We start from the raw sequence: 21,930 nt of genomic DNA, 5'->3' as shown, positions 1-21,930 counted from the left end.
TTACCCCAAACATACTACACCTTGAGAAAACAGAAGACCAAAACCCAAAGATGGAATGATGATCCTGAAAAGTGGAATGTTCCACTAACTACAAAATTCCAGGGGAATGGGTATTTTAGAATACATTAAATCAAAATGGAAGAGAATTAACAAAAAAGCTAGCTACCAACTTTTCTTAGCATTTTACTGCAATATTGACCTCCCTGGCTGCAAAAGTCAATCTACTTTTGGGTACTTCAGAGTATAAACCATAAAAACATCTAAATGGTAAAATGGAGAGAAGGAAAAATGATCATTATAAAAAACAGCAATCAGAAAACCCTCCATCTTTTGAGTATACTAATAAATACCAGTGAACTCTCTAGTGAAATTTTCTGCCAATTTCCCTAACAAGGCCTCAGTATTGAATGAATGTAAAAACAAAACTTCATAAGAACACGGGTTTTTCTTTCTTTCTTTTTTTTTAGATGGCTGACTTATTAAGAGTGAACTTGAGTCAACAATTAATAATCCAAGCCCAATTCTAGACAAAGTGTTTTTTAACTCTTGTATAAAAAAGAATGATTCAGTGATTAACATATTTCACCACTCTCTAAACAATATCAAGCTGTCTTTACATGTTTAGAATGTCCCTCAGAAAGCATTTAACTTCTGAAAAAAATATTTTGGTAACAGTTTTCTTTGCTTTTTCCTTTAAGATCATAAAGAATGTAACATTAGAACTGAAGATGGAATTGGAGAGGATGCTCAGAGAAGGGATTTGAAGTCTAATTAAAGTACATTTCTCAGCATTCACAATACAACCAGAAGCCTATCTGAGAAGGCATCAGGACCTTCCATTCCACTACCCCAATACATCAACATACCTAAACGTTAGTAATTCCAGTATTTTGATAACTACACTTGGCAACCTGTAATACTAAAATAACAGAGCTACCAAGGAAAGCACATTTTAAATGGTATTAGGTCTTTAGGTATGGTATAATTTACAAAAAAGAGGCTAGTTTATATAAACTAATCAGGTTGTTTTAACTACTAAGACTCATTTTGACATTAACTTTCATTAATAACTAGGAGAATTATATTCTGTTGCTTTATCAAAGATGAAATAAAATGCTGAAATGAAAATGCATTTATGATGTCAATAAAATTCTTGCTACAAAAATGAAAAACAATTATTCAGCTGAAGTTGATTCTCTTAGATGTACTTAATAATATTCTAGGATGTCATTTTAAGAACAACTTATTTCAAAGTTATTGTTAAATATACCAAAATGGCATTATACTAGTTACAATTCAGATTTCATTTTAAGAGTTAACACAACTTGTGATAATAGACTTTTAAAGTTCAAAAACCAATAAATCTACCATCAGGTAGAATGGGGTAACATATTTTTGAAAAGGCAAAAAACATATGGTCATCATAAAACAATATTTTGCAAAGTAACTTAATGACCAGAAAATTATAGGAGAAAGTAAAATATCTTATGTAACAGATGATTTTGTGATTACAGAATGACTATACTACACATTAGTATTTATGAAGAGGAGAAAATTCCAGAATGAATATTTTAGCTATTTCCATGGTATATAAACCATAGCTCTCAAGACAAACTTTAACTCATTAAAGTTTATAAGCAGCCCAGTTATCTGGCCTGTTTGACAATCGTCTTCTGTGATTACTTAAAGCAAATTTAAAAACATCTAATTGGTATTGAGTAATTTACTCCAAATAAGATTATAATGGGTCTTGGAACAAATGAAGCAAAACGTGATAGTGACTAAATTAAATCCAACTAACAAATATTGTTTTTTATACTTAGGTCTAGGAAGTCCTCTAAGATTTTTAAGAAGAAGGCAGCATGACAAAACTGAATGAATATCTCCCAAGAAGCCAAGATACCTGGGTTCTAGAGGCTCCCCCCAACATGTGACACTGGGCAAATTTTAGAGGCCTTGGTATGAAATGGGGAAAGAATTTTACGTGTCTAAAGTTGGAGGCTGAACTAGATAATCTCTTTAATACTATAATTCTAAGAGTGACTGCAAACTCAGTCTTGCTTCTGAAATGCAAACTAGAAAGCTCTCAGCAGTACTATGGGCTGAGCTCATGACCTTGGTCCCAGGGTCCATGGTGAGGTGGGAGCAGGGAAGACGAAAAATTAAAACCCCAGGCCTGTGTTACACATGGGAGTGGACGCATGGGAGTGGAGCCCATGTAAAATCAGAATGCCAAGGTGGAAAAAAGCACAGACTTAAACATCTACTGGAATTTAATAAACAGTAAAGATGACATCGCAAATGTTGGTAAAAAAAAAAATATTATGTTGGGATAAATGAATAGCCTTCTGTATAAAAAACAAAAGTTGGATCCCCATTTCCAAAACCAAAACTATTAAGTACTAAAGAAACTACAGATTTTTAAAAATAATCTTTGAAGTGCAAAAAGCTGTGTGATACAAAGCCCAGCAGCCATAAAATGAAGATAAGTTTCAATAATAAAACCAAAAATTTTTGCATGGTTTAAAAGCACTAAGTAAAAGAGCAAACTAGGAAAAAATTTTGTAGCAAAAGCTAATTCACTTGTTACAGAACACCTAAAATCTGTAAAGAAAAGACCAGTATCATGACAAACTGTGGTGAAGAGTATCTGAGCAGATAATTTGTAGCAATGGAAACATAAATGACTCATTTTTAAGATGTCCAACTGCATCAAGAGAAAAAGAAATGTAAATTAAAACAATATTGAGATACCACTTTAACTTCTCAGATCGACAAAGACCAAGACATTTAATATCACATTTTGGGCAAGGGGGTGAGAAATAGGCATTTTCATGTAAGTGTAAATTGGTCCAACTTCTCTGAAGGGCAATTCAGAAATTAGTGCTCAAATTAAAAGTGCTCATATCTTAAGACTCAGTAACTTTACTTCTAGAAATTTATTTTATAGGTCATTTTACTCAGATGCATAAAATTACATGTACATGAATATTTATAGCAGTAATGTAATAACATTTGAAACAAATGTTCATTAATAGTGGGCTGTTATTATATATATTCACATAATAGAATATTATGCATAAATCAAAAGAATGAGATAGCTCTCTTTATATAGGAATACTTTGTCTTACTGTGCTTTGTACACACTGTTTTTTTAACAAATTGAAAGTTTTGTGGCAACCTTGCACGAATCAAGTCTACTGACACTATTTTTCCAACAGCATCCACTCAGTTGTGTCTCTCTGTTATGTATGGGTAATTCTAACAATATTTCAAACTTTTCCACTGCTGTTATATTTGGTATGGTGATCTGTGACCTATACTCTTTGATGTTACTCTGATGTTACTGCTTTGGGGCACCATCAACCATGCCCATATAAAACAACAAACTTACTATCATGAGTTCTGACTGCTTCACTAACTGGCCATTTTCCCATCTCCCTCTCCACTCCTGGGGCTTTCCTTTTCCCTGAGACACACAATATTGAAATCAGGCCAATTAATATCTCTACACTGGCCTCTAAGTGTTTAAGTGAAAGGAAGTCAATGTATGCGTCAAACTTCACTGCCTTATTTTAAGAAATAGCCACAGCTGCCCAAACCACCACCCTGATCTGTGAACAGCCATCAACATTAAGGCAAGAATCTCTACCCAAAAAAATAAAAAGATAATGACTCACTGAAAGTTCAGTTGATGGTTATTTTTTTTAGCAATAAAGTATTTTTAAATTAAGATCTGTACATTGTTTTTTAGACATAATGCTATTGCACACTTAATAGACTACAGTATAGTGTATACATAACTTTTATAACCAAAATATTCATTTGACTCACTTTTTTACAGTATTTACTTTACTGTGGTGCTCTGGAACTGAACCTGCAGTATCTCTGAGGTATGCCTGCACTGATAGTAAAATATTGTTAAATGTTTATAGCTAAAATAGGTCTGTTGTTGTAGGGGGAGTACACAGCCACATGCTTGTACAAGTAGAGAATTGCTCTGGAACAGTAATACTCAGACTAGTTCCTCACCTTTAGGGACAGGAACATGATGGCTGGGTTGGGGGAAGGAGCCTTGTTTTTCACTATATATCTTTTTACATTTTCTATCTTGAGCATGTATGACTTACTAAAATAGTTTTATTTGTTTTTTTAACTTCCACAAAGGAGTTAAATGTTTCCTATTTTGAAACATACCCAAAACCACTCTACAGAAACATTTCCACAACCCAGGGATCATGGTACATGACAGAAAACATCCCACGAAACAAAAGACAGTAATTGCTGAAGGTAAGTTTCCAATAAAAATTACAAACTGCATGAAAAAACAAACCACCATGGAGGAATGAGCTTATACAACAGATATGAGAACCGGTATCCCAAGAATAAGATAAAGAGAAGCATATTAAAGAACTATAGTATAATTGCTTAAAATTAAAAAAATGGAGAGCATATAAAGACTAATAGACATACAGAATAGAATGAAAAGTTAATATGTATTTATTAAGAGTTCTAGAGGAAGGAATAAAGACAATGGGGGAGGCAATAATTGAAGAGATAATGGGTTCACATTTTTTAAAATAAATAAATAACACACATTCCCAGATTTCAGTACTCTGGGACATTGTAAAAAAAAAAATCAGATCCCCACCTGGACAAATCCTAGTCAAAGAGCAGAACACCAAAGACAAAGGGAAAAACGTCTTAACTATAACCAAAGAGAAAAAACAGATTCGTCAAAGGAATAATAAGTAAACCAAACACAGACTTACAGAAAACAGTGGCATAATAATACTGAAGATTTGAAGTAAAACAACAATCTAAAATTTTATATCCTAAACCTACCCTATTATTCCTGAGTGAGAACAGATACAGAATTCTTTTTCTACCGATTAAAAAAACCTATAGGATATACCTCACTAACATGAAAACTGAACCTTGATCAAGGGAATGAGATGCAAGAAATGACAATGAATAAAGAAAATGATAACTATGTTGATAATTTAAATGACTATTTAAAAAAGGTAATAATAATTTAAATGACAACCACTTAAAAAAAAGCTAATAATAATTTAACCAATTTAGAAGTAGTATTTGAAAATATACAGTAGAACTAGAAGCCTAATAGCAATAACAAAGAAAATAGGATAGGGAAGTAATTAGAGTTAAGCTTTCTAAGCAGGGCTACAACACATGACTGTGTACTACACAATTCCAAGGGACATCATCCACATCTGTATTCATGGTAGTTTTACCCATTAAAAATATTCTATCAAATGGCAGTAAAGTATCTTCAAGAGACTTTTTTTTCTAATTCACACTAAAATGTTTTGCTAACATTCTTATATTGTTCAGAAGGATAGTGCCCATGGAAAAAACTTAAGGAAATCACCAAAATAACAGAAATAGAACACATTCAAATCAGTAGAGGAGAAAACGTGTAAGGTATTTAAATCCAGCTATGTGTTGTTATATAAGGGGAAAATAAAACATAACACAGATTTGTTTAAAGTAAAAGGATGAAGCAGATGACATGATATTGTACACAGAAAACTAAAAAATCCACCAAAAAACTACTAGAACTAATAAGTGAATTCAGCAAAGCTCCAGGATACAAGATTAATACATAGAAATCTATTACATTCCTATATACTAACAACGAACTAGCAGAAAGAGAAATTAGGAAAACAACTCCATTTACAACTGCATCAAAAAGAATAAAATATCTAGGAATAAACCTAACCAAGGAGGTTAAAGACCTTTACTCTGAAAACTACAAGACACTCAGGAGAGAAATAAAAGAAGATACCAATACATGGAACTATATCCCATGCTCATGGATAGGAAGAATTAATATTGTCAAAATGGCCATCCTGTCCAAAGCAATTTACAGATTCAGTGCAATCCCTATCAAAATACCAACAGCAATCTTCATGAACTGGAACAAATAGTTCTAAAATTTACATGGAACCACAAAAGACCCTGAATAGCCAAAGCAATCCTGAAAAGGAAGAACAAAGCTGGGGGGTTTATGCTCTCTGACTTCAAGTTCTACTACATAGCTATGGTAATCAAAACAACTTGGTACTGGCACAAGAACAGACCCATAGATCAATGGAACAGAATAGAAAGTGCAGATATAAACCCATGCATCTATGGTTAATATGATAAAGGAGTCATGAATATACAATGGAGAAAAGACAGTCTCTTCAATAACTGGTGTTGGCAAAACTGGACAGCTACATGTTATGAGAATGGAACTGGATTATTGTCTAACTCCATATACAAAAGTAAACTTGAAATGGATCAAAGATGTGACTGTAAGTCATGAAACCATAAAACCTTTAGAAGAAAATGTAGGCAAAACTCTTATGAATATAAGCATGAGCCATTTTTTCCTAGACACATCCCCTTGGGAAAGGGAAACAAAATAAAAAATGAACAAGTGGGACTACATCAAACTAAAAAGCTTCTGTACAGCAAAGACACCATCAGCAGAACAAAAAGGCATCCTACAGTATGGGAGAATATATTCATAAATGACATATCTAGTAAAGGGTCAACATCCAAAATACATAAAGAACTCATACACCTCAACACCCAAAAAACAAATAACCCTATTAAAAAATGGGTGGAGGGCCTGAACAGATACTACTTCTACAAAGAAATACAAATAGTCAACAGGCACATGAAAAGATGCTCCACATTGCTAATCATCAGGGAAATGAAAATTAAAACCACAAATTTTGAGATACCACCTCACACCAGTTAGAATGGCCACTACCCAACCAAAAGACAAGAAACAACAAATGCTGGCAAGGATGCAGAGAAATGGGAACCTTCCTGCACTGTTGGTGGAAATGTAAATTGGTGCAGCCACTGTAGAAAGTAGTATGGAGGTTCCTCAAAAAACTAACAATAGAAATACCATTTGACCCAGTAATTCCACTCCTAGGAATTTACCCAGAGAAAACAAAATCCCTAATTCAAATAGATATATGCACCTCAATATTGCCACACTATTTGCAAAAGCCAAGGTATGGAAGCAACCTAAGTGTCCATCCATCAATAGATGAATGGATAAAGATGTGGTACATGTACACAGTGGAATATTAGTCAGACATGAAAAGAAAAAGAAATCCTCCCATCTGCAGCAAGAGATGTATCTAGAGGGTATTATACTCAGCGAAATAAGCCAGGCAGAGAAAGACAAATACCACATGATTTCACTTATTTGTGGAATATAAAAACAAAGCAAAACAGAAAGAACAAAACAACAGTAGACTCATAGACACTGAGAAGTGACTAGTGATTACCATGGAGGAGGGGTTGGGACATGCACGGTGGGGAGGGGGATAAAGGGCACACTCATTTGCATTCACAATATAAGTTCACCACAGGGACTGTTGAACCACTGTGATGTACATTTGGAAATAAACCTAAGATTGTATATTAACGATACTTAAAAAAAAAAGTAAAAGAATGGAAAAAGAAACAATGAGGTAATACTAATCAAATGAAGGCTGGAGTCAAATCTGAAAAAGTCAATGAAAGTTAAGGATAGTTCTTTCTCTGTCAAATAACACAATATGATCAATTCCAGATCTGCTGCTAGATGGCTTCCAAACTAAAGTAACTTATTATATTACTAAATAAATAAGATAACTAACTAATTTACATAAAGTCCTTTATTATCATGTTATGTATTCCATTCATTTCTTTCATAACATATTTAATTATGTATTATAATTATGTTGAATGCTGTTTATTATCTTTCTTCCTCAATACACCATAGTCCATTGAGGGTAGGGACACATCTATTTGAAGACGATAACTCTCCTTTCTCACAACATCCTATTTAAGTAATACTGTAATGAAATCTAGGCAATTCCTTCCTAGTATTTAAAAATGGAGCTAAAATCCTCTATTAAAGAACTTGAGACAAGACGTAGGTTCTAAAGAGTACAGCCGTTACTTAAATGATGTGTGTCACCAGTACACAAGAGAGGAGTGGCCTATGTCACAGATTGTTGAAAGAACTATGGAAAGAACTAAATGGCTAATTCCAGGTGTTTTTAAATCTACTCATTTTTTCCAGCTTAAGGAACATCTGGTCTCAGACATGCTTTACGTGATCCTCTTATTCTTTGTATTAGTATTTAACACAAATATGATTCCCTCAAAGATCAAAAACAATGAAATGATGCTGAAGTCAGAGAAGCCAAGCAAATAGGTATTGTAGAAATAGCTAGAATAAATTTGAGCAGAGTATCAGAATTCATCAGAAAACTTAGCTGATTCTTTTATCTTACTGGCAGGTAATGGATGTGTATGGGTAATGCCAAACAGACCCAGCTGGCTTCAAAATAAGAAGCTGAGCTGAGAGCTAAGTAGTGTCAAGAGGACATCCATGAAGGAAGAAGTCAGGTTGGGCCTGGTTTATATGTTCCAAATCCTGCTTCAACTTCAATTCTGCAACTATAAATAAAAGTTAACATATTGAAGATAAAGTTAAAAAAGGAGGAAAAATACTTGAAAGGTATATGTGCTCCTCTCCCCAATGTCAATTACTAAGCATCTCATGGGGTACTTTTTTATATATGACTTCTTTTTCTTTCTAGTGGAATTTAAAAGTAAGTTGGAGAAAATACAGCTTTGGTATATGTCAAAAAATACTCTGTATGAGGAATAAAGAATAAATAAAAACACTGTTTTGGTAGAATTGCACTGAAGTGATATCAACTCAAATTATTAAAAATTATACTGTTTTGAATCTTCCTAATCTATTATCACTCTGGAAACATGTGAAATTATGTTGTGATACAAAGGGAACGGATGGCCTGTGAAGACCATTAGACTGGGTTTGATTTCTAGCTTTACCACTTACTAGTTATGTGACTTTGGGCAAAATCTGAGTTTCAGTTTCCACATCCATAAAATGGGAATATTACTTATCTCTCAGGGTGGTTTGAAAATTAAATGAAGTAAAGTTCAATAAGTGGAGTGTCCTCCTCCTACCTGACCTCCAGAATCAATGCTGTTGAAAAGAACTCTCTGGGAACATGGAAATATCCTATAAAGTGCAGTGTCTAATATAGTAGCCCTGTGGCTACTGAGCACTTAAAATGCAGTGTGACTGAGGAACTCAATTTTTAATATTTAAATTAATTAAAAATTTAAGACACGTGGGGTTGTGGCTAGCATATTGGACAGCACAACGTAAGCCACAAAAGTGTGTTTCTTTGAGGCTTTAATTCCTTATGGAAATCCTGAGAAGGTATAAAAAATAACAGTAAACTTTATACCAGAATGTAGTTTTGGTATAAGCAGGAATTGGAACATATAGACCAGGCCCAACCTGACTTCTTCCTTCATGGATGTCCTCTTGACACTACCTGAAATAATGTACATAGGCTTTGTGGCCAAATACATCTGAATGTGAATGCCACGACTGTGTGACCCAGGCCCACTGAAACCTTAGACTTCCACCTGAAGGACAGAAATACTTGCTAATCTCACTGAGCCACTGTGAAGATGACAAATTAATGGATCTGATGTGATGTAGTAGATGCTTAACAAACCTGGTTCCCTTTCTCCTCCTACCATTGTATTCATTGTTTCTCACACTACCACTTTTCTCATGTTGGCCAAGTGCCTGAACTGTTACTAAATTTAATACTGACAAATGTAGCCAGCTGTTTGCCAACACGTGTTTACTCCACTGAACTGTCAATATTTAACTTTTTAAGAACCTGAACTTTAAAAATGGAAGACTAAAAAGAAAAGAATCTTCAGCATAAAAAAACCTCACAAAACAATCTTTAACTCTATAACCATTTTTGTGAAATGGGAGTAGGTAATCGCTAGGCATGGAAACTAGGTTTTTTGGCTCCCTTTGCTCATTCTTTCAAGCTAAGATTCTCAGATAAGGATTACTGCTTCTGAAATAGTCTGCCACAGAACTTCTTAATTGATTTGAGTACGAAAATAAAAATTAAAACCCACAGTGAACTTACATCTGTTTCATAGCCAGACATTTGGCTTCAAGACTTTTGGGAAGGGCTTTATCTTCTATTAATGTGAAGTATCGACAGATCCCAAGCCCATAGATCATCTGGCTACCTTAAAGGTTCCTTTCATTTATGAACTATTACGAGTATCTCTGTTAGGTTGTTGATCAATAAATACCTAGAATAAATAACTGAATATTACTCTGAGGCTGTTCATTAGAAACTGAGAATTGGTGGAAGCCAACCTAAAACTGACTTCTGTTGTTAATGGAGCAGCCCCACCACTGCTTGAGCGACACAAAGGCTCTACATTACACCTATGACTTTCATCTTAATTTTTAATTTCTGTTGCAGAACATTTGCCACTGAGGCTGGTAAACTGTGTCTGGCTATCTCCTGTACTATTTTCAGAAAGCGGAAAGGCATAATGTGTTAGGACTAAGAGGCTTCTTTGCACTAATACTTTGCTTCATTGTCAGTTTAGACAGGGGCTACAAAAAAGTGTATCTTTTAGTTGGGGAGATCTATATTAAAAATCTAAAATTTTACAGTTTCTCATCAATGAACACACTTGTTAATATCAATGGGGGACAAACTTTAGGTACAATATACTGTCTAAATTCTTAACTGAAAAAAAAACTAATTTGACTTGTCCATTTAAATACTGTACTATGGCCCTAGTCTCTTGTTCCACATACTGCTAAGTAAACAAAAGAAGTATTAACCATCTCAGCTGATCTAAGTGGGTAGACATCTGGTTTTCACATTTACATAACCAGAAATAAATTATAAGCTATCTATGACTTATCTAGATTGAATGTAGATATACATGCAAAAATACAAGCACCTCAAAAATAGTTCACGGAAAATCTCCGATTTCTTACCTCTACTCCAATTAACAAACAACAAACCAAAGCACTTCTAAAATACCTTCTAAGCATCAAGCACTGAAATCAGATCAGAAGTATATATTTGCAATCGTCAATAAATCTCAGATACTAACAGGTTAAATCAAGGAGGACACTAATTTGTTTTTAAACTTGCCAACCCCCTTGACTTTAAACCTTGGATGTACTCTTTCGAATATAACAGGTTACTCTAGGTCTCTAAGTTTATTATTTATTCTTTATTGTAGTCATATTTTTAAATCTTTGAATTACTACATAACCAGGATGTACAATGTTGCTCAATTTCATGGTGTACCAACAGGTTCCATGAGTTTGAACTTAGGTTTATTAGCATAATCCAAAATGTATGCTATAGCTACATTGCAAAAGAAAGGCTTCTAAACCAACTACCCTACCTACATGGTTCTGGGGTGTAGGGGAATGAGTTTACAGGTCTTTTAAATTTTCTCCTCCCAGAAAATACAGTAAAGTCCTTATCAACGCATATTTGAATACTTGCCTTCCTACTACCAAAAAAACAAAAGAAAAAAAACTAGCCAGGCATGCCTGCTGGTTCTATGTGCTCCCCCTCCCACAAACTGAGGGCGAACACCCTTGTCCGTCTTTATTAAGATCTGCATTCTGGTCTGTCCTCATCCCACAAATATTGCTAATCTTGGACAGCATCTCCAAATTAAAAGTGTTTTTTTTTAAAAAAGGGAAGGGTGTGTGTGAGGTATTGCTGATATGTCCAGGCTTTACCGACTAGACAGAGTCGGGACTAGAAACAACTTTGCATCTAAACGTGGCCTTATGGGTAGTAGTAGAGGAAAAGGGGGAATCAGGAAAAGGGGCAAAAGAAGGGTAAAGAAAGGAAAGCTGTGAATTACAGGGCCTAAAACTTTAAGTGCCTACTTTAGAATAATCTTTCCTCCTTCTGCCTCCACTCGCCCAGGGTTCAGAAAGCTCAGGGAAGGTTGAGGGCCACCGTGACTGGCGACAACTATTTTGAAAAACTCTGCACAATAAAAGGCTTTGAGGAGAAACGGGATGAAGAAAGACGAAAGCGGAGAGCTGGCTCCTGGGGCGACGTTGGGACCCCGACTTCGGGGAAAAGCTGGGGGTGCCCACGGCTACGGGCGCGAGGGGGGCGGGCCATGCCCTGTGCTGCAGCCGAGGCGCAGGGGTCCAGGCGTCGCAAGCCCGGACAAACTGAACCGGTGCCTCCCCATCAGATGGGGGCTGCGCTTGAGGGGGGGTCCTCCCCCTCCCCTTCCAACGCCTCCTCACCCGGGCCGTAGAACTTGCTGCCTTTGGTCACGTCGAAGACTTTCCCATTGACCGCGAGCAGGATGCGCGGGGTGCGGGACCCGTCGTACTGGCGCAGCTGCTCCAAGCTGAAGTCCCGCTTCTTCATACGAGGCAGAGAGGCGGCGGGGCTCTCCTCGCCCGTCCCGGCCCTGGCCCCAATACCCCGCCGCCCCCAGCGCACCCACAGCCGGTAGGCCCCCAGAAGCACCAGCGCCACCAGCGCCACGTTCAGCAGCATCTCCCCGCCCCCCGTCAGAAGCGCCAACGCCGCTGCCGCCCAGCCACCCCCTTCTGCTCCTGCGCCGCCCGGGCTCTCGCTGCCGCCGTTGCTGCTGCTCTCGCTGCCACTCCCCAGGGTGCCTAGCTTCACGTCCCCATCACCCGCCGCCATCACTGCCCGTCAGCGCCTTCCTCCTTCTCCCCGCCCCCTGCCCTCCCCAATCCCACGGTAGCCCCGCCCACCTCGGGCCTCTTAGCCAATAATGTGAGCGGAGGGGGTGGAGTCGGGCCTGCTCCTGATTGGGTGTTGGCGGGGAAACGTTGTCTTGGCTCTCTCCCTCCCCCTACCTTGTTTCGCTGGCAGCCCGCGCGCGCGATTCCCCGCCCACTTCGCCCCACACTGCCTTGCTCTCTCGCTCTTTGCTTGAGATTGCTAGAAGAACGGGGTGGGCCTGAAGATGCGGCGCCAGACGCGCGCGCGCATGGGTAGGGCGACACTACAGCGCATGCGTGGGGCTCGGAGCGCCACGCGCTCTCCTCCGTAACCTCTCCGAGGGGCGCGCTCCTTCTAGACCCCACACTGCGCATGCGCCCGGGGACCGCTTCCCTTCCCGGGCCTGGGTTCACGTCTGCAAACTCCCGCCTCTTCGCTTTCGCTCCGCCGGGGAGTTTCACGTGCGCGTTAGCTGCGGTGGAGGCGGGCCCAGTCGAGCACCCTTATGCGGGGGCGTGTTCGTGGCTTATGGGAGTCCGCGACAGTCCTAACTGCTGTCGCAAACCTATGAGGTGTGTCTCTTTCTCCCCTGGTCGCTGTTGCCCCTGTTCAGAAACCGGGAGCGTGGGCGCAGAGACATAAGTACCGCCCAGAAGTTTTGGCGACGAGCTGGAGTCTTCTTGGTGCGGAGAGAAGGCACGGAGCCCCCACTGGGGTTGTTTGGCATCCGTGATTACGTGCGGTCTGCGCAGGCACCAAGCAGCCACTCTCCGGTGGTTTTGGTCAAGGATGCTCTTGTAGAATTTTCTCCCAGGTTTTAGACTAAAGGCGTTATTTCGTAAATCATAATCTCTTCGGCGGTAGGGAAGTGGATAGGATGAGGTGGGCCTTCTGTTCGCTCATTCAGCTTTATAATAGTTTCCTTATATCTACCTGGTTCTTTCAGAGTCTAATTAGCCTCCTGAGTCCTTAAAATTCCGGAGTAAATGTCACCTCTGAAGGCTCATAACGGACCCTTTCACCTCACCACTCAACTCATTTGACGTGGTCTCTCCCTACCGGTCTTTGAGTCCCACTCCCCAGCCCCCACCCCAAGAATTAACCTGCTGTGAACTACTGGCATGATGAGGGAATGCACATGTATCAAAGGAGTAACAGTTTTCGTTTATTCTTCCGGAACCGATGGAATGGAGGAGAAACATGGGCAAGCAGTGGGAATTTACGGTATGAACTAAAGAGTGCCTCGTAGGGAAACAGCAGGTAGTTCATTTTGGCTTTAAGTAGTGAAGAGGGGCAATGTCTAGAAAACTAGTTTGTAGTCTTTAGTATCAAGGTATAGGCTTGGACTTTTACCGTTTTTGGTGGAGGCACTGAAAATACTGAAGGGACAGTGACAGGACCAAAAGTTCTCTAGAGAGATTAAACACGATGAAGGACTGGAGTGGGGAAAAGAATTGGAAACCAGTTAGTAGGCTAATATGTTTGTGCAAGAAGTCAGGAAAGTCAGAAATAATGGTGGCATTAGGGTAGGGGTCTGCCAGCTTTTCTGTAAAGGTCCAAACAGTGTCTTATATGTCTGCTGTAATTACTCAACTCTAACTTGTGAGAAAGCAGCCATAGATGATGATACTTAAAGGAATGAGTATGGCTGTGTTCCAATAAAACTTTATTTATAGACACTGAAATACTAGTATAGTTTTAGGTATTAAAAAATATTCTTTTGATAGTTTTCAATCATTTAGAAACAAAAACCATATTTTGCTTTTTGGAGGAGAGAAACAGCCTTCAAGCATAGTTTGCTGAACCCTGCTTTAAAGGTAGTTTCTTGAGGCCAAGTGAACAGGATTTACTTGGAAATAAGTAAATTACCATATAATGTACCCACTTCTAATCTGGAATACTTTGGAAGTGAAAGGGGGCACTATTACAGTGTGAGAATAGCAGTAAAATCAGATTATCCCAGGCAAATCTGAATGATTGGCATTTTAAGGTTAATGTTAGTTAAAGCTGTTTAAAGACTTGATAATGGGAAATGGAGGTGCCAGTGTGGACATAGGAAGATTGGGAAGAAACTGATTGGGGGAGAAGAGGCTATAGCAGTCCCAAGTGGCATACCGTTGGGATGACATCAGTAGGCAGAGGCTTCATAACAGACCTCTGCTTTTATCTTACTGATCAGAGCTGGGTCACTAGCTAATCCCTAAAACAGTAACTGACAAAGAGCATGAGACTACCATGATTAGTTGCTGTTTATCTGGCCTTTGGCAGTTCTTATGTAGGAATATGGTTTTGGCCATTGCTGGGCATTTAGCTTCTATGTTCCCTTCCCACTGATGTCAGTTGCACACCCCAGGCAGTGACACCAAAAACCCTCTTTCCCTCCACTCCCCACATACTCCTTAGAGAGATGATACTGGTTGAGAACCACTGGCTTAGCCTCCTTTAAGGACTCCTTTAAGTTCCTACATTAAGGACTTCTCCTGTATACTGATTTCCTTTACTCCAAGGATTACCTTGGAGCTGAATTATGTGTGTGTAGGTTTCTTTTCCCCAATTGGTTTGAGGGAAGAAAGGAAATGAGCAGTACTGCAGTTCTGCAGTTATGTTAGGGTGGAGAATGCTGGGTAGGTAACCAACATTGCCGTGGAAGTTAAAACGTTAAACATTTTCTTGTATACCTTTGGTAAAATAAATATTTCAACTTCTCTACACCTGAAGCCTTTCCTCTTTTTTATTTTTTTGAGTCCTGTGAGCAACTTGTTCTCATTCTAAGCCCCTTGAACTGTTCTAGGAGGGATTTCTTTCTTTTCTCCCCCTTAGGTAACAATTTCTCTCAGTAGCACACTCTTGTTTTGAGTACTTCAGTAACCTGGCTGGTGACTTGCTCTGTGGTTGACTCCTTTGTTCCTACATTAAGGACTTCTCCTGTACTGATTTCCTTTACTCAACCATGTATCTCCAGTGGTACTCAGCTATTTAAAGGAGACTCAGAACTCATAGTTAGCACTGAAAAGCCTCCATAAATCCACAAATGGTTTGCCTGTCTTCCTTTCCACAGCAAACCTAATGCACTTTATCTGTTAGGCCTAACACGTACCCTCTATTGCAATGAAATGATTCCTTTACAAGGTCCATTCTCCAATTGCTGTGTTCATTGCCTACTCTGTGACTTTAGCTGTTTCCTTACTGAGAGTGCCTTTGTCTCCTTTCGAACCATCCGAATTCTGTTACCTTCCAATTCCTTCTCTAATTATACCTCTGTCCCAGGTCTGTGACTCTTATCAGCCTGTACTGTTCTCTTTCTTCTTTGAGTTTCTATACATTCCTTACTTATACCACCCATTTTGGCCTTTTATTATGCTCTTCTTGACACTCTCCTTTGGATCCTAAATATTCCCCTTTTGTTTCTAGATGTTTCTTTAATGATTCCTTTCTACCTTCTTTTCTCCTTATATCCATCCCTATTTTTCCCAGAGGTAATCTGTAGGCATCTATTATCAAACACATTTTTTTCTTGTTATTCTTTTTCCCTTGCCATTTTATCTACTTACTGATTTACTTGTCGTCTCTACAGAAGATGTGCCTCTCTAGCCTTGACCTCTCTCTGGGAGATACTAGTACTTGCCACCATATTATTTCCATTTCTTTTTCCACACCAGTGGTAAATATGCATTGCCCATCTCCTTTGAACTCAGCATGGCCAATGGAATATGACTGAAAGTGAATCTCTTGTCATTTCCGAGCAAAAGCTTTAAGAACCCATGCACAATTTCTTGTGTTCTCTCTCCTTTTGGCACAATGTCAGAGTCTTTTTGATATACTGTATAACAAACGACCCCAAACCTTAGTGACTAAAAACAGTAACCATTTTATTATCTCTAATGGTTTTGTGGGTTGAATGGGCTCATGGGCAGTTGACTAATCTTCCTTGGGGTCTCATATGATTTCAGCCAGGTATTATCTGGAGCTGGAGTCATTTGGAGGCTTGACTGGGATGCTAGAATGACTGAGCCTTTCTTCTTCCCAGTGTTATCCCAGGGCATTGCTTCACATCGCTTCTCCAGTATAGTAGCCTAACATTACATGGTGGACTCTGAAAAGTTTCCAGGTCTTTGTAAGTCTTAGGCCTAGATATAACACATTTTATTGGTTATTTAGCAGTCACAGGGCCAACTCAGTATCAAGGGAAAGGGAAATAAACTCTACCTCCTGATGGGATCAAGGGGAAGAGGACAAAGAATTTGTGGCTGTTTCAAATAGTGGTATCTTCCATCACCCAGGGTCCTAGAGTCCGGAAAGAGAAGAGAGATGTCAGTTAACACATAGGGTTGTATGAATGAGAAATGCATCTCTACTATTCTAAGCCACTGAGATATTTGGGGTTTGGTAGCAAACAAAGCTTAATCTGCATTAACAGAAAAACTGGTACCAGAAGTAGGACACTGCTGTAACAAAACCTAAAATGCGTGGCATTGATATAAGTGAATTTGTTACAAATGTTAATGTTGGTTGATAGGCAGCATCCAGCTCTGATTTACTTAGGAATCTCCCAGCAAATCTAGCTCAGAAACTTGAGCTCAATAAATATTTTTTAAATGAGAAAGATTGTTTCTTATAATTCTGTTCTATTTCTCCCTTTTAGGGGAAAACACTTCCTTGTCACATCAGATGTTTCTGTATGGAGCGGGTGCCACTAACTAACACTTGACACTCTATTCCAGTGCTACTAGCAAGTTTCCTGATGTGTAAGTTTGGCATGTGTAGCCCACCTTCTTCTTCTCCCATTTCTCATGGGAGCCAGGCAACCCACAGAAAGTATGCTTTCTATTCTGCTCCTTCATACCACAAGTTTCACAGGGGCCTGCCCACGCCAAGAGAAGCTCGGGGTAAGTTTAACAGGATAGGCCTTCTGCGGGAAGGGGACCTTCAGTTTTGGGAGCTAAGTTCACTGCCAATGAATGATAAAACCTGTTGTTTGAACTTTAATTCACGTGAGCAAAAGAGTTCATTGTTGGACATTAGGAATTTTGGACTTTAACACAAAGTTGGTACTGTTTACTTTCTGCTGTAATTCAGAAGAGCAAGATAACTTAATATCTGAACTTTTCATTTCTCCTTGGAGAGTTCACATGGGAGGGCGTGTCATAATCAAATTGAGGACATCTTTTTGGCTTTTAATTTTTAGAGTATGTTACCATTTGATCTTTTTTTTAGAATTTCTGATAATGTTGAACAAGGTGGTGGGTCATAATTTGAGATGGCAATAGAACAGGTTGTGAATTACAGGCTAGTGTACAGAAGAGCATTGGAGTTAATTTAATTGATGTATGGTTCTGACTCATCCAGGCCATTCTGGGAACAAAATCTATACCAGTGGCCCCAGGATATCCCACCAAAGAGGCATAATCAGTATTAGAGAAGTGGCCTTATGCAGATATGAGCAGGACTACTCTGACTGCTGAATTCCTACCCAAGGGGAATAGCCATTTCCCAGTGGATCTCAGTAGGTAAGCTGAAAGGGTTAAGGCAGTGGTCTTCATACATTTTGCTGACAAAGCCCTCAAAATAATTTTTAAGTTGACATATAAAAAAAGTTTTTGTCCTACGTTTAGTTTCAAAAATGTAATTTATGGTGTAGTGTAAATTCAAATATTTACAAAAAGAAAGGGTTCTGTTGCTTAACAGTGCACTTAATGAAATCACATCCTGTACAAATTGCATACTCCACCATTATCCATTTTTACACAAATTTTGCATTATTTTTTCTCTCTTTTATATTTTCATTCTACTTCCCCACAAAAGTTTAAAAATATATTTTATTTGCAAATATGTTTTACTGCTTCCTCTATCATTCTTTTTTTATTTAATAAAAACTTGTTTTTTTATTTTAAAGATTTCTATGACCAGAAGGTTCTGTCAAAAATTTCTTTTGGTTGTATTGAGTTATTATAGTTACTATTAATACATAATTGATCAACACTATATTATAAACTTTTATGCATAACTACTAGAGAGAACTAAAATTTTATTGGAAATATGTCTCTTAATGAAATGCATGGAGCTCTTCTCCTAAATTAGTTCATGAACTATAGGTGAATGTAGTGTTTTGCTAGATGACAAAGGGAAAAATATGTTGGGGGACTAATAGATACAGGGCTTACAAAAGATGAATGAATTATTATTGTTAAGTACATTATTTACAATAGAAAACTATCTAAATCTAAGTTTATTACATAAAAGAGGGATGAATAATGAGGTAAGAAATGGTTACAAGTGACAAGGAACAGAAGTGTTTGGGTAAAAAATATAGATTTACCATATTCATAATCTTTAGGCAGAAATTAATGAAAATATTCTCTTCAGTGAGTGTATAATTGCAAAAATATGAAACATTACCTTACTTCTAATGTATGTTCCTTTTACATGCAACATTAATCTGTTGGAAGGAAATGTGGAATTTTCAACATGCTTTTCCTTGAAATCATCTGAAATATGCAACTGAGACATAGGAGAATGAGATTTTACACCAAAGATTTTACACTCTTTTTCATTACTGAGCAGGTGTGCCTTGTAGCTGACTGGTATTTCCCAGAATGTTTTCCACAAGTCTTCCATATTTGAATTCTGAGATATATGGAGCACGAAGCCTTGCTTTCAATCTGTTACCCAGATGAACAGAGGCTTAGGCCTCTTCAGTATTTCTCTTTGCTATCTCAACAGTATTCTTTGACATCATCAGGGAATGGAAGAAGAAATGGTGTAAGACAAAAATGATCATATCTCCTACCACATTACTTTAGATCTGAACTCAAAACACCCCAGCACAGACCAAAATACCCAATTTCTAGCACCATGCCTTTTTTCACAGGAATATTTGTAAGGAAAGCCAGGAAATCCTTCTGTAGGCTTATCATGCCTTGATTAAATTAAATATTAGCATCAATATTTAGAATTGTTCCTTTGTATGGTGCTTTGTAGACTTTTCCATGTAGGAACAATTTGCCATAACAAAATCAGGGATGGATGGGGGGATGCCTCTCTCTTATAAATGTGAAAAGAATGATTTTTTTTCTTTTAATCGAAGTATGGTTGATATACAACCATGTTGGTTTCAAATGTTCAACACAGTGGTTCAATAGTTATGTATATTATTAAATCCTCAACCCCTCTAATGTGATTATTTATCAATATAGAGAGATGTTACAGAATCATTGACTGTATTCTCCATCCTGTACTACTGTCCACATGATGAACTTATATTGTCATTGCAAATTACTACACCCCTTTATCCTCCTCACCCTCCCCTCCACCTGCCCCAACCCCTCTGCCTTGGTAACCACTAATCACTTCTCAGTGTCTATGAGTCTACTGCTATTTTATTCATTTTATTTTGTTTTTATATTCCACAAATAAGTGAAATCATATGGTATTTCTCTTTCTTTGCCTGGCTTATTTCACTGAGCATATAACCCTCTAGATCCATCCATGTTGTTACAAATGGGGGGATTTCTTTTCTTTTTATGGCTGAATAATACTCCATTGTGTGCATGTACCACATCTTTATCCATTCATCTATTGATAGACACTTAGGTTGCTTCCGTATCTTGGCTATTGCAAATAGTGTGGTGATAAACATAGAGGTGCATATATCTTTACGAATCAGGGATTTTGTTTTCTTTGGGTAAATTCCTAGGAGTGGAATTACTGAGTCAAATGATATTTCTATTGTTAGTTTTTTGAGGAATCTCCATACTGCTTTCCACAGTGGCTGCACCAATTTACATTCCTACCAACAGTGTAGGAGGGTTCCCATTTTTCCACATCCTTGGTAGCACTTGTTATTTCTTGTCTTTTGGGTAGTGGCCATTCTAACTGGTGTGAGGGTGATATCTCATTGTGGTTTTAATTTGCAGTTCCCTTATGGTTAGTAATGTGTGGCATCTTTAAAAGAATGATTTTTAAAGGGATTTGGAAAAATAGAATTGCGACGTTTCAACCTCAGTCATATTTGAGGTAGCTCAATTTTAGGAAAGAGTAGGTAAAGGTGAATAAATGCCACTGATTTCCTTAAAATTATCTGTGCCTGTTTTCTCTTTGGAAAGTGCTTGTTGAATCCCAGCATAGACTTACTCTGGTTTGAAGACTGCTTGGTTAAGAGAATAAAATTAAGTGGGGAATATGGTGTAATTGAAGGGAGTTCTGTTAACATTCCTGGCCTCTTGGCCTTTCCCCATTGAGTGAGATGCTAGAACTGTGTGGAAAGTTCAGCCCTTGGCCAGTGTTACTCTTGGAGCCAGTCTGCCATCAGGAATCGAGCCTTCTGGTCTGCTCCTTGTGCTGCAGTTATTGTAGGGACGGGTCTTTACAGGGGGCAGAGGGGAGAATTTCCATTGTCCTGTTGTGACAGTCAGAGTGACTCTGGTAAGTCTGCCTAGACCCACGGTTTAGTGTTGGGAACCCATTTGTGACATGCCACCTTATCTCCAGCATCAACTTTATCTTAAGAGTGATAGTTGCTGTCTACTCTTCTGCCTGTTTTCAGTTGTTCATAACTTGGTAGGAAAAGGGTATCGTTTACTGCATCCCCTAAACCCTGAACACTCTCAATCCTGAACAGTGCTGTGCATACTGACACAATAAACACTGTGAATCCTGCTTGCTTTTTTTTCTAATAATGTTTAGTATATATTTCATAAATTTGTGGATAGTCATAAGTATATTTTGTTTTCAAAATGTTATTTTCTAAGGGACTGTCACTGGGCAATTATATAAAACATCAGAAGAGTTAAGTTTAGGAGAAAGATAATTGCTCTGTAGTGTTCAACAGTTAATTCTTTAAAACATCTCCAGAGTTTCACAAAAGGTTAATCAATACATTAAGGGGTTAACTAAGGAAATCAAGCTTGCCATTCTGTTTCTCCTTGTGCTATAAGTTATCTAATCTACTAAGTCTTGATTTTAACATCCATAAAACAATGATATAAAATAAAATATGGCCATCATATGAGAAAATAAGACTGTAAAGCAAAATAAGAAAGTGAAAACTGAATATAGATTCTGGGCCTATAGATCTCTAATATTGCAAGGAAATGCCACTTTCAAAGGCACACAAACCTATGCTTTGTAAGCACTTGGGTGTTTAGAAAATGAGCTGCCTTTCAGATGGCTTCCCCCTACCACCACCAAAAAAAAAAAAAAAAAAAAATCAGAAGTTTAAAGCTTTAGTTTAACACAAAATGAACAGTTCTTGAATCCTTTACAATAATTAGTGTGGCTCCTTCAAATATTG

General features: G+C 38.0%; 1 protein-coding gene and 1 long non-coding RNA gene across 9 annotated transcripts in view; one reads left to right on the top strand and one right to left on the bottom strand.

Moving 5' to 3' along the window:
* PGRMC2 (progesterone receptor membrane component 2) overlaps positions 1 to 12,630 on the bottom strand; it is a 28,004-nt gene extending 15,374 nt beyond the window's left edge. For 2 of the 3 annotated variants that reach the window (XM_036997908.2, XM_036997909.2), the window contains exon 1: positions 12,188 to 12,630. In XM_036997908.2, coding sequence (XP_036853803.1) covers positions 12,188 to 12,599 — 412 coding nt within the window. In that variant the 5' untranslated portion in view covers positions 12,600 to 12,630. The remainder of the gene's footprint in view (positions 1 to 12,187) is intronic. The other variant, XM_036997907.2, reaches the window with a different exon arrangement.
* A 53-nt stretch (positions 12,631 to 12,683) lies between these two features.
* Positions 12,684 to 21,930, top strand: part of LOC108388251 (uncharacterized) — a 224,934-nt gene continuing 215,687 nt past the window's right edge. For 2 of the 6 annotated variants that reach the window (XR_012131577.1, XR_012131576.1), the window contains exons 1-2: positions 12,684 to 13,213; positions 17,284 to 17,527. This is a non-coding gene — a long non-coding RNA (uncharacterized lncRNA). The remainder of the gene's footprint in view (positions 13,214 to 17,283; positions 17,528 to 21,930) is intronic. The other 4 variants (XR_005055837.2, XR_012131575.1, XR_012131578.1 and 1 more) reach the window with 3 other exon arrangements.

Source organism: Manis javanica, chromosome 5, assembly GCF_040802235.1.
Source record: "Manis javanica isolate MJ-LG chromosome 5, MJ_LKY, whole genome shotgun sequence".
Classification (NCBI taxonomy): Eukaryota; Metazoa; Chordata; class Mammalia; order Pholidota; family Manidae; genus Manis; species Manis javanica.
The sequence above is the reverse complement of the archived record's forward strand: the minus strand, read 5'-3'. Positions and strand labels throughout refer to the sequence as shown.